The sequence below is a fragment of the Gossypium hirsutum genome, chromosome A08, assembly GCF_007990345.1.
Source record: "Gossypium hirsutum isolate 1008001.06 chromosome A08, Gossypium_hirsutum_v2.1, whole genome shotgun sequence".
In the NCBI taxonomy this organism is placed as follows: Eukaryota; Viridiplantae; Streptophyta; class Magnoliopsida; order Malvales; family Malvaceae; genus Gossypium; species Gossypium hirsutum.
In genome coordinates, this window is record NC_053431.1 from 108,703,891 (window position 1) to 108,717,056 (window position 13,166).

At 34.6% G+C, this 13,166-nt stretch overlaps 1 protein-coding gene across 2 annotated transcripts; it reads right to left on the reverse strand.

Moving 5' to 3' along the window:
- Positions 1 to 4,516: 4,516 nt before the first annotated feature.
- LOC107930107 (O-fucosyltransferase 20) lies at positions 4,517 to 8,654 on the reverse strand. 2 transcript variants are annotated; one of them, XR_005899428.1, is made up of 7 exons: positions 7,181 to 8,124; positions 6,902 to 7,070; positions 6,458 to 6,547; positions 6,060 to 6,343; positions 5,704 to 5,962; positions 5,095 to 5,600; positions 4,517 to 4,974 (listed from the first exon to the last, which is right to left on the reverse strand). XR_005899428.1 is itself a non-coding variant. In XM_016861675.2 (6 exons), exons 1-6 carry the CDS (start codon positions 7,801 to 7,803, stop codon positions 5,367 to 5,369), a joined length of 1,659 nt encoding a protein of 552 aa, XP_016717164.1. In that variant the 5' UTR covers positions 7,804 to 8,654; the 3' UTR covers positions 4,769 to 5,366. The 2 variants fall into 2 exon arrangements, 1 of the variants encoding a protein (XP_016717164.1); XM_016861675.2 differs by having other exon boundaries at positions 4,769 to 5,600; positions 7,181 to 8,654.
- Between the last annotated feature and the right edge of the window lie 4,512 nt (positions 8,655 to 13,166).

Sequence of the window (13,166 nt, forward strand, 5' to 3'; positions counted from 1 at the left end):
CATGGTTGAGGGTTCCTATGTGTAACCCAAGACATTCTCCCCCACCTGTTCTAGCTACACCCTCGTCACATCCTCCACTTGGAATTGATCTATCTTGGCTTAGAACTACTACAAGGCCTAGGCAAGTTCCTAACTTGCCTCACTGTTAGGAAATCCCTTCCATCGAACTAAGCATTCATGCCTCGGCTGATAGTACTTTCGTCTAATCACACGGTCTGCCTCGATGCTTTTAACTTCATGATCGTAAAGACCTTTACCCCTATTGGTGCTCGTTCGGACTTATCTCAATTTGGATCCTCTTGATCCTCATGGAATGACTTAAGCATACTTACATTAAACACTAGGTGGACTTTGAGCTTTGCAAGGAACTCAAGCTTGTAAGCTACCTTGCCTACTCTCTTCACAACTCGAAAAGGTCCCTCATACCATCGCATAAGCCATTTGTGTAAACAATTATGTCACAAAATTAAGTGTAGTTTAGCAAGGACTGAATCACCAACCTGAAATAGCACATCCCTTCAATTCTGATTCGCATACTTCTTGTTGCGCGTACTTGCCTTGTGTAGACAAGCTCTAGCTAAATCATTTTGCTCTTGCCAATCCCTCGCAAATTGATAAGTCGTTGGATTTGGTCCCGCATAGCTAGTCGTAACAACATTGAGTGTAAGTGGTTGTTGCCCTGTCACTATCTTGAACGAACTCTGATTCATAGCCCTATTTCGTTGCAAGTTGTAAGAAAATTAGGCTGCATCCAACAACTTTGGCCAAACCCTTTGTATAGCACTCAAATAGTGCCGAAGATACGCCACCAATAACGCATTCACTCATTCAATTTGCCCATCGGTTTACAGATGCATGCTAGTGGAAAAGTTCAAGTTTGAGCCCATTAACTTAAACAACTCTGTCTAGAATCGGCCCGTGAATCGCCCATCTCGATTACCGATGATAGGCTGTGGCACTCCCCAATATTTCACCACATGTCTAATGAACAAATGAGCTGCTTCCTCAGTAGGGCACTCATTGGTCGTTGGAATAAAAGTTTCATACTTTAGAAACCTTTCCACCACAACAAAAATGCTTGCAAACCCATCAGATTTAGGCAAACCCACATAATAAAGTCTATGGATACACTCTCCCATGGGCACTCTAGAATGGGCAAAAGGTTGTATCAAATCGGCAGTGGTCTTCAACTCAACTTCATCTGGTTGTCACACCAAACACATTTTCACATAGGTTTCCACATCATCACCCATGTGAGGCCAATAAAAACGATCTAAGAAGGGTTGCAGCACCTTATTCATCAGGGTGCAAAATGTAGCTGGAACATTCGTCAGCCCGAAGGGCATCACAAGAAACTCATAAGACTCATACTGAGTTACACAAGTGGTCTTCAGCTCATCCCTTTCGGCTATTCTCACTTGGTGGTACCCCGATCGCAAATCTAACTTTGTAAACCATCTTGTGCTACCATGTTGATCGAACAAATATGCAATAAGGGGAATGAGATACCTGTTCTTTATAGTGATCTTGTTTATGACCTAGTAATCAATGCACAGTCTTAAAGACCTATCGTTCTTCTTTTGGAACAACACCGACGCACTGAATGAGGCTATAGATGGTTTAATGAACCTGACATCTAAAAGCTCCTTCAACTATTTTCGCAACTCCTCCAACTTTGGCGGAGACATCTAATATGGGGCTCTAGCTAGCGTCTTACTATTGGGCATCAACTCGATCGTGTGATCCACCTCCCTCTTTGGTGGCAACGTTTTGGGTAATTCTGCTAGCATTACAACTTGAAAAGACTATAGTAACTGGCCCACTTCCTTTAGGATTTCATCGATGGGTTTCACAGTTTCATCAACCTTTAAGGTGGCTAAATAGGAGACTTCATCTTTACATACTCCTTTAGCAAATTGGATCATTGACAGTGTCTTTCCCTCCATGCTTCATTTTCTTTTCATTCTCACCATACATTGATGGTTCGAATAAGAAATCACCATGTAATTGCTAGAAGGAAAAATATTTGCATTAATTTGTTCAAGTAAGCTTAATCCAACCACAAAATCATAATCACCAAGTGGTATTACCTTAATGTTTGCCTTATCAGTCCACTTGCCAAGTTTGAATTCCACTCCTTTTGCTACTCCCGTTATTGGAATGCTTTCCAAGTTTACCGTTTTGATTCGACTCAAATCTTTCTCAATTTTGACACTAAGTTCCCTCGTCCTCTTTTCAGACATGAATAAATCTAATAAGCCAGTATCAACAAGCACATTCAATCCTCTACCAGCCACAATGATGTCCACAAACATCAACCCATTACTCACCTTATCTTTGACACCACCCAATATTGCATTTAGATTTTTGGTGTCTTGCTCGGCCTCATTGCACGCCTCCACAGCATTGAAGGCACCTTTTTCAAACAATCCTTCATCTTGAATAGGCCTTGACAAAGAAGGCACCTTAAAAGCCCCTTTTTCTCCCATGACTTGTCTTGCCTAACTTTTGAGTCTTCGCCATTGTTTTTCGCTTTGCCTTTGTCTCCCCCACCATTGCCCTTGGGTTTGGATTTGAGCTTGGAAGACTCATGATTATCGAACTTTCTTCCCCCAAACTCACAAAAATTCTTTGCCTTAACCATTTCTACAATAAGTTCAGTGATGCCTTAACGACGCAACTCTTGTTTTGCCTATATTTTCAGTCTATCCTTGAATCAATAGAATGTTTCCTTTTCGTTCAAGTCTGAGATCTGGAGCATCAACTTGCTGAACTCCCAAACATAATCTCGAATAGTGCCTTGTTACGTATGCCAATACAACTTGGCTCGAGCCTTTTTCTCAGCATGCTGTAGGTAAAACTACTTTTTCAACTCTCATTAGAACTCTTCCCATGTTCCGATAGTTGTTCCTCTACATTTCTCATCCATGGACCTACGCCGCCACCATAAGAGAGCAGCATCAATAAAATAAATTGAAGCAATGTTTACCTTGGTAGCATCATCCTTGATATACATCGCTCAAAAGTCTAATCCCTATAAGAAGTTATCCACTTCTCTCACGGACCTAGCCCTCTTGAACTTATCAGGTTTTAGGACATCCATCTTATGTTGCTTCGGTCCTAAAGTCAACATTCCACTTCCCAAGGCAGCCTTGTAGATAGTGAGCTCCTCCTTGAGCTCAACAATCTCCTCCTTCATGGTCGTTACCATGGCCTCAAGAGCATGGTCTCTTACCGTCAACTTGTTCGAAGTGGATCTGAGAGTCTCCCACATAAAGTCTTTAAAACCCTCCCTTATTGAGCTCAAATCCTCGATACGACCCATGACCATTTCAAGCGTCTCTTTCATGGGCCCCACAAGCTCTTCGAGATTGACCACTTGATTTTCCAAGCTCGACAGCTTGTTCCTTAATCGACTAGCCTTCCTGGCCCTTCAACGGGTCTCATTAGCTTAACATCAATTTCTTTTGACATCTTTCTAGCTTGGATACCAACTATCACGGATTTAGATTTTCGCCTTGCAATCTGTGCAACCTTAGGCAATTCCTTCATACAAAAAGGCCTAAGTCAACTTAACTCCAAACAATTGAGGGTTCAATAGAATTCCTCTAAAGAACCAATACAAAGTGGAAGAAATTCAAAGATGAACAAAGAACAAAGCCACAGAAAAGTTAAGAACACAAGAGAGAAATTTTTGAGTGAATGCTCTCAAGAATTCTTAAAAAGGCCTCTATTTATAATTGAGCCTCCCAAAATTCAACAGTATAGATAAAAGTACATCAACGGCTAAATTAAAAGCTATCTACAAATTAAATCTCTAAGATTATAGAATCATATCTTGTAAGATTTACATATCATATCTAATATTGCATATCTTCGGAGATTACGTTCCATAGTTGCCAAGTTTTGTAGATAGGCCTTCAATCTCTCTAAGTAATGGGTCAATCCAATTGGGCTAACTAACCTCTCTTGAACTTGATGGATCACATAAGTGTACCATGGTTGCAGGCTCTTATATGCAACCCATGTCACATAGATGTAGATGATGCTTGAGGAAGGGCTTGATTTAGCTATTAGAAAATGGGGCAACACTTAAAAGAACCCAAAAAAGAGAAGATACTTTTTTGTGGGCTTTGCAAGTATAGGGAGTTTAAATTGGACCATAAAGCTCTTGTAGGAATAAGTTAAAAGGCCCTTTGCTGTCAAAAGCTTTAGAATTTGTGTGCATATTAATATGGCTTTGCATTTGTACATGAGAGAAATAGTGCCTGCCTACGATAATATTTTATATTGGGAGAGCCTGAAATAGGAAACTCATACTTTATAAGGGATCCAAACATTTAACATCATTAATGGATGATAAAGGACAAAGGACATGAAAAAAAATTGTTAAAACCACTTTATATTATTTTTGGGTTCATTTAAAAAATTATTATGTTTTGGTTTTATTTCTTCTTTTTAAATAATTTTTTTCTTAATTATTATTAATTTATAAATATATAGCCAATTCATTAAATTAAATAAATCCGTAATGTTCAACTTATTGGAATTTTCCAACTAGAAGTTGACTTTACATTATTTTTATTTTATAGGGAAAAAGTAAGCAAAGCCTAAACAACAGCAGAAGGCATCCTTGGCAAAGAAATGGCCACCATATTAGCAAACAGGAGCTGGCTTTTACTAGGTTTCATGAACGTTATAATTATTCCGCACAGCTCAGCTGGAATAACGCAACTACATCCATTTCACACAACCACAGGATTCGTTCTCAATCTCCCAACTCTCTTCTTTATTCAAAACGAGGCTATGTGACCTTGAAACCCGCATGCTGCCCCTTGTATAATATAAATAAAAAGATTCACATTACGTTTCTATGCCACTCATCTTATCCCTCCCACTTACATATATATCACTCTGAATTTCTACACTATATATCCCAAAAGAAGCAGAGACACGTGACAATAAGGGAGATTTCTACAAGGAAGAAAGTCTTTATTATTAATAAATATACATGTATAATGATGAGGTACCTATATTCAACGACTTAAAAAATATATATTCTTAAAGAATCAAAGAATTATATACTATACTTACTCTCATTATATGTGAACATCCATGTTGCCTTTGAATACGTTACATACACATGCAAGCAGGATGGTATATGCAAAGACCGGAATACGATACGCTTGCAGAAAAGCTTGTGAGGGCTGTGGTCCTTCTTGAAATGGCGCTCCCAACAATCATCAGTGTCTGAAAAATCATTATTCTCCATTTTCAAAGGGCTCGAATTCGGGGAAGCACAGAGAAATTTGGATTCTCGATGAAGACTCTTGCAATGTTAGCTATCGGGTTGGAAGCTTTCTGTATCAAATGAAGTGGGAATGTGCATCATTGCACATACATTCTGGAACCGGATACTTGGTTACATCCCTTCCAGCTTTGCTGGTCCTGAGTTCTGGTTGTCCCAAAGATTCATGGTGTAATTCTTTTATGATCCTGTTGAACTCTGCTTCGGGCATTGAGGAGTTCAGAAAATAAGGAAGCATATGTCTTTTATTTGGAGTTATATACTTTTTGTGTCCTGAAAACGCTCTCTGTCCCTGTATAACAACCAACAACATAAGACATTATAACTCAATATTCGATGTGAAAGGGGGGGGGGGGGGGAACCCAAAGCACAAAAACTGCAAGCAACTCGGGTACCTGAATAGCGTGGCCCATATTTCCACCATGGGATGGCATGAAAACATCACTTCTCTCAGAAACTATATAGTCAATGGCAGCCATAAAAGAAGCCTTCTTAGCAAATGGTTCAAGTTCCTCAGGCAATGCAAGATCATCTTTATTGTAAAAATGGGGAAATTCTTTGGTTAAAGGTGACAAGGCTTCTTTCCCACCCAGTGGTTGTCCCCCAGCCCAGTATATTTTTGCAGTCTTTGGAGCCCCCAAAGCTTTAAGCAGCCTAAAGCATACAACGACAGAAGATTGTTCAGTACAAAATAGGCAACAATTTGAGCATATAGTGTTGCATAACTTTGCCCAAGAGAACTAACTCTTACCTAGTCACTTCAACAGCATTCAAGGGGCAGAGTCCCACGAGCTTCCGCTCATGGAATGTCATGTTTGATCTCGCAGTTAGAAGCTCAGGGCGTCTTCTCCTTTCGCTTTGGATTAACTCATCATATTCTTTACTCAAGCCTGGAAGGCAACCAGTCCTCACCCATACATCCTTCTCCATACGAAGATGAAGAGCAAGGTAGGGTCCTTTACTCTGCATTCTCTGAGCCAGCTTGTTACCAAGTTCAAGGATTGATGGAGCAAATTTTAAAGCTTGAAATGCCACCTGATATTAAACAATGACAAAATTAGATTCTTCAAAGCTCAGAATCGCATATGATTCGAAGAGAAACAACTATCCATCAACATAACTCAGTAAAGAACAGAGTGAACGATGTACCTTGCAGCGAAGCTTTTGAAGATCAGATGGAAGATCCTTAGAAAGCCTCGAATCCAAACCTCGTAAAAGCAAAACTCCTTCCCTATTTATCTGTTGCAAAAAGAGAATCATATTAACAGGTGCAGATTAAAAGGAAAAATGAAGCGAAAATTGACAACTAGTTCATACTCAACGTGTGCAACTTATCTGAGTTTAACAAGACATTATTAATCATTACTAATCCCATTGGCTAATACAATGAGACATAGCTCTACCATCCATTTAACGACAAAAAATCTAATATTAGGCCAAGTGACTAACATGGACAATACCAAACATGAGCTTAGTGGACCCAAAAGCTAAGGTGAAATTGTTTCAAAAACTGCAATAACTGATAATGGCTTATCATCTAAGGACATTTACTCAAGTTTTCAAGATACCATAAAACTGACAAGGATTGTATACCCGCTTTAGATAACGTGAGCGAATCCATTGAGGGGAGACGTGGAGTGGAGTCCGTTTCTCCTCTACCGGCCTTGTCATTACATGGGTAGAAGGCAATGAAGATACTATACGAACATCATTGGCAAGAACACTCTTGAAATGAGCCAAATCGAATATATCAGAAAATTCACTGCAAGGATGAAATGTAAAACAGTTTATTAACACTACAAATTATGAAAAGCTTGAGTCGGGGGGGGGGATAACCAAAGTATGAATTGGTTTTATTTTAATTTTGTTTACCTTTCATCACCCCAGATGACATTGACTTGCAAGATGGGAACGACCAAAGCAGCCCCAAGAATCCTAGCGATGACAACGGCGTCAACGATTTGGTTCCTTTGCTGACTTATGCCACCGGAAACAACCACCAATAAGTACTTGCTCCGGTCCTTAACCATGACCTCGCTTGTTCTTCGATACTCGGCACTGAAGTCCAAACACGGCCGGTAACCCATCCCATCAGGCTGCTTCCAAAACTCGGATATTTCCGAGGGTGAATCATGAGAGGGTTGACCGAGATTATTAGCATTAGCAACCAAGGCGTCATGTTTTTGAGCAACGCTGTCAGTGTTTGATTGAGTTTCGAGACATGGATTGGGATAAGGAGAGAATGGGATCAAAGTATCAATATTCCAGCCCAACCTCAACATGCCAACAAGGCCGAAGAGGAAGAGAGCGAACAACCAGACCCTTGGGTTTCTGCATGAGTGTTTGTAGACGGAAAAGAAGCTGTTGGTGTTATTCCTCTTGGGGGAAACCAGGAGAGACTGGAGAGAAGAGGAGGAGAGAGAGTTGATTATCTGAGACGGAACGGAAATGTAAGATAGCTTCTTGGCGTTGCATACGTTCTTCGATTTTGCCATTAAAATAAAAACAAATAGTTGTTATTGTTCCTTTTTCTGTTTATTAAAGAAGAATAAACATAAGTGGAAATGGAGATGAAGAGGAAGTAGAAGATGGAGAAGAAGAATGGGCGGCGGGAACGCGTAGGCCGAGTCTTAAAAAAGGAGAGAAAATGAAAGAGGATGGGTTGACAGGCAGGCAGCCTGGAATTGTTGAATTGAGTTTCTATTTTGGACTTTTATAGCCCCGCGCTTCAATTTCATCATTACATTTATTAAGAACCTGGAACGAAGTTTGGTTGGGAGGGTGGGTGGGTAATTCTTCACGCTTTCAATTTTATTTTTACGACTATTGCCAATCCTATTTTGCTATTTAACATCCATGTCTCCAAACTGTTCATTTAATATTTACAAGTTTTACGTTAGCCATTTAATCATGTTATTTTAAAGATAATTATTAACAACACTTTTTTTTTTAAATTCCTCTAACATTTAAATTTTCGCATTTTATTCTTCTTAAATTTTGGTTTTTATCAAATCACCAAAGTTAATGTAAATTTTAATATTTTTAATTGAGTTAATATTGTATATATGTGAATTATTACATGAATAACAAGTTAATATTTAATTAATTTTTTAAAAATTTAAAAATTAAATAAATATTTATATGATAATTTATGTATATGCCACATCAGTAAAATTAATAAATTTATCTATTAAAAAATTATAAATTATTTATAAGAAATAATTAAATAAATAATTAAATTGATTAAATTCTAATTCGATAGACATAACATTATTATCTAAGTAAGAAAATGTAAATTTAAATATACTAAAACTTATATTTATAGATTGAAAAGAAATTTTGAATAATTCTGCGTAAAAAGACTAGGAGGGTTAAAAATGAAAAAGGAAAAAGGAGTGGGCTGGGTGTCTGGGCATATTGAAAACTGAAACCCAATAATTGATAGGTCATAGCTTAGATGGCCAGGCTGTTCCAGTAAACAAAATTCGTTTATTTTTTTGCAGTAAGTCCGCATGTGAGCTGCTGGCTCTGCCTCTGCCCGATTTCCCTCTTTTATGTTTTATCTTCTTCTTACAAAAAAACAATCAATAAAAAATAAGACAGCCTGTTTGGTTCTTTATTTTCTTATTGCTTTTTCTTTTCTATGTTTCGAGTTTCATTTTTCAATAAAAAATAAGAAAGCCAACTCTGATTAGCCAGCTGGTACGCACCACTGCCCACGCTGGCAGTTTTGCCACGTACATATGAATGAGACTTCTCACTATCTGACACGTGGGTCTCTTTCTTTTCGAGATGTGGACCCACCGCTTCAACTTTACGTACTGGGTTTACCCTCCACTAATTTAAGGTTTTTACAAAAACAAAGAGATAGAAAAGATGAAAATGACTTTTGATAGTTAAGTGAGTATAATACAAATGTTGGAAATTAATATAGTTTGGATCCAACTATGCCCATTTAACTCACACCGAAAGATAAGAGAAAAGAATTCCCAATCATGAGTTGAATCGAAAGTGGAAGTAGCTTAGCTTAGAAGAGATGACAGGATACATTAGTGTATGGGTAGAATAAGCAAGAAATAAGGAATTTTTTATTTTATTTTAGGATGTTTAGGCGGTTGCCACGAGAGCAGGGCGAGAGATGTGAGGTGGTCCCATTGTCCAGGCTGAGGCGTAGGCATAGGCACCAGCTGTTTACCCTGCCACTTAGTGCTGTTCCTTTCTTGCACTCTGAATCTGATCACTCATTGGTGTATCGATTCTCAAGTATAAATCCACTTTCACATTTCAAATTCAAATATTCAATCATCATATTCGCTCACTCCACTTTCCTCTGTTAATTTCTGTTTGGCTTTTTGGTTTTTAGGAATTTCATTTTTCTTCTCATTATTTGTTCGTACAAATATTCAATCCATGACATATACAAACCTTCTCAATCTCATCCTTCCTTAATCAAAACCCCCTCCCCCCCCCCCAAAAAAATTATTTTTTAAATTTTTATATATTATTTAAAATAAAATTTCAAAAGTTAAGAAAAAATATATATCATTCAAGTGTAAATAAATGTAGGAGTGACAATTTCATATAGAATAAAATTATTACAATACAAACAGAGTCTAAATTTTAATGCAAGAATAATTCTTAAATCTAAAATTTAACTTAAATAAAAAAAATTCAGATCTCAATCTATAAAAATTATTAAATTTAAATCTTAAATAATAATTTAATCTAAAAATTAAAAAATAAATTATCATTACAGACTTAATTTATATTATAAATTAATTAATTGAACTAAAACTTAACCATAGCCAAAGCTCGAAATAAAACTTAAAAATTTACGCATTTTAATTACATACGGTGAATTGGGAGACACTCATATAGAGTCAAAACCTAAAGTCTCTACCAACAAAGTCAAAGTCTCATGGCAAAATTTTCCTTTTAACTATTTTTGGAATTTTATAATATTTTACTTTTTTAATCTACTTTTCAATTATTTCACATAATAAATGAGGCGATAATGTTGATACGGTATTTTTACCATGTGCTGCCTTCCTATTGAAAACTGATTTGCCATGTCATAGTTGTCAATCGCACCAATTAGTTTGACAAAACAAAACTTTACATTGTTTTCGTAGGTATGTAATAATAAAATATATTATTAATTTTATTAATAAAATGATAAATAAATTTAAACATAATATTTCAAAAATAGTTTTTTAATAATTTTGTTAATTTATTATTTTTGAATTAAATTAAACGTTATGCATGGCACGTATGTAGTCTAGCTTTTTCTAATATTAGAATATAAAATTTTAAAAAAGATAAAATAATTCCAAGTATTTTAATTTTAAAACGTACTCATTTTTAAATACTATTTTAAAAATGATTTAAAAAAAAAACAACATTACATATCCTTTAAAAGGGTAATTATACTATTACAATATTTATTTAACTTAACATGTGATTTTAAGAAAAATATATTTTTAATATGAAAAGTATGGTCAAAAGTCAAAATGGCAAAACACACGCTTTAATATTTAAACAATATTTTTAACTAACATAATAAAATCTATGTTATTTTTTAAAAACATAATATAACGGCGTAATATAATAAAAATAATATTTATACTATTACATAATATTTTTGTTTAATTTTTAAAAAACATTTTTCTTAACTTGACACTTGTCAACATGGTATGACATGAAAGGTCAATTTTTTTAGAGTGAACACATATTTCTTACAACCTTATAATATATATTAGTTTCTTTTTATCAGTACAATGCACACACAGGTACATTGTATATATTAATAAAAATAAAAAAATCTCAATATATAATAATTTAAAATATTTATATTTAAATATCATTATAGGAAAATTGACATGTATAATTATAATGAATAAAATAAATTATATTTGAAAATTTTAAAATATCATTGCAAATAACTTCAATTTAACGACTAAAAATAAATGTTTGATAAACAAAATTAATTATTAATAAATTTATAAAATACAGAAATAGAATTCAAAAATTGCGGAAAAAATTTAAATTCAAAATTAAATTGAAAAAACTAAAAAAAATATTTTAATTAATATAATTTTTAATACAATAATTTGTACGTTTTGGATTTCATTAAAAATAGTTTTGTAAAACCGTACTAAGTTGAAGTATTTTGAATTATAAAAAAAAATTGTTTGAGACATATTTTCTTTTAAATAAATATTAAACGTGATTTTAATTTTATTTAAAATGAAATGAATAAAAGTGTAATAAATTGAAAAATAATATTGACAATACATGTAACATTCATTTAAAGTGTCAATGTTGTTATTTTAAACTATCCACATTATTATTGATTCTAGACCTTGTAATATATATATATATATAGGGGCGTAGCTAAGGGGTTGGCATGGGCCCCGGCCCCCCTAAAATGGAAAATTTCATTTTAAGCCTTTGAAATTTTTTAAAAATTTTAAATTAGTAAAAGTAAAATTATACTTTGTCCCCCCTTAAAATTATAAAAATTTAATTTAATCCTTTACAAATTATAAAAATATAAACTATAAAAAATTAAAATTTCATCCGGCCCCCCTTAAAAAAATTTTCTGGCTTCACCCCTATATATATATATATGATACTATTACATAATATTTTATTTTAATATTTAAAAACATGCTTTTTAACATGAAATGCTGTTAAATGTCTAATTTTTTAGACTGTGAATATAAATATTTCTTAACAGCTTGTAATAATATATATATTATGTGCTAATCTTGTGTATGAAAAAGATAACCTTCTAATGAGAGTCACTAGTACCGAACCAATGATCATGAAAGTTGAACTGAAAATTATTTATCGTGAGAAAAATAAGCATTTTAATCTTAATTTATAATTAGTGTGTATGCAATTAAGGGTTCCATTCATGAAAATGAAATATAATACATATGCATGATTTTTGGCATGCCACATATATAATATAAATTACATTCTTTAAACTCTAGTAATAATACAACCTAAATAAGAACTACTTACCAACGGCAACCATATTAAATTTGTTTACTTTTCTTTTCCTTAGCTGTTCATTTGGTTTATAGTCAACCACTATTGGCGTAAGCAAAAGGATTTGAGATTTTATACGAAAAAAGAAACTAAACTATTTCCTGTGCATCCAAATTTGCTTAAAATAATCAACGGTTAATATATTATATAAAATTTTAAGGCAAACAAACATCCCTTAACAAAGTTACCCATCGAAAAGCGAATTGCAATCTCCTAGCATGGCTGCGGTGCCGCCAAAGGGCCACTAAGTTTTTTGTTTTCGCCACACGACAGATCAATCGAATGTCGATAAGATGTCATTTTGAGCTAAACTCTTAAGACAATGGGGTAACGATGAGATCCTGATCGAAGTAATAGATGGAGTGCTTGCAATTACATTTTCGGAACGGAACCATATTATTATGGCCAAAAGCATGTTGGAATATGTTATCATCAAGCTTCTTGTTAGAATTGTTGGATTCAATGTCATTTTGAATAAGATTTATGGTTTTTGAAAATCTGTTCCGACAATTCAACTCATGAAGCTAAAAAATAATTATTATTTAGTCAAAATTTAATTCGGTAGATGACTATACCAACATACTCTCAGAAGGTCCATGGATGAGTTTTGGACAATACCTTAAAGTGTAACCTTGGACATTGACCTTTTCTATTATACAAGGCTATCTCTATAAAGTAGTGGTTTGGATTTAATTGTTAGGGGCTTTCTAGTGCAATGTAAAAGAGAAACATTCCAAGGTTGTAGGTGGCGCCATTGGTAAATCACCAAAATATATACTATAATATTGATTATGGTATCCGT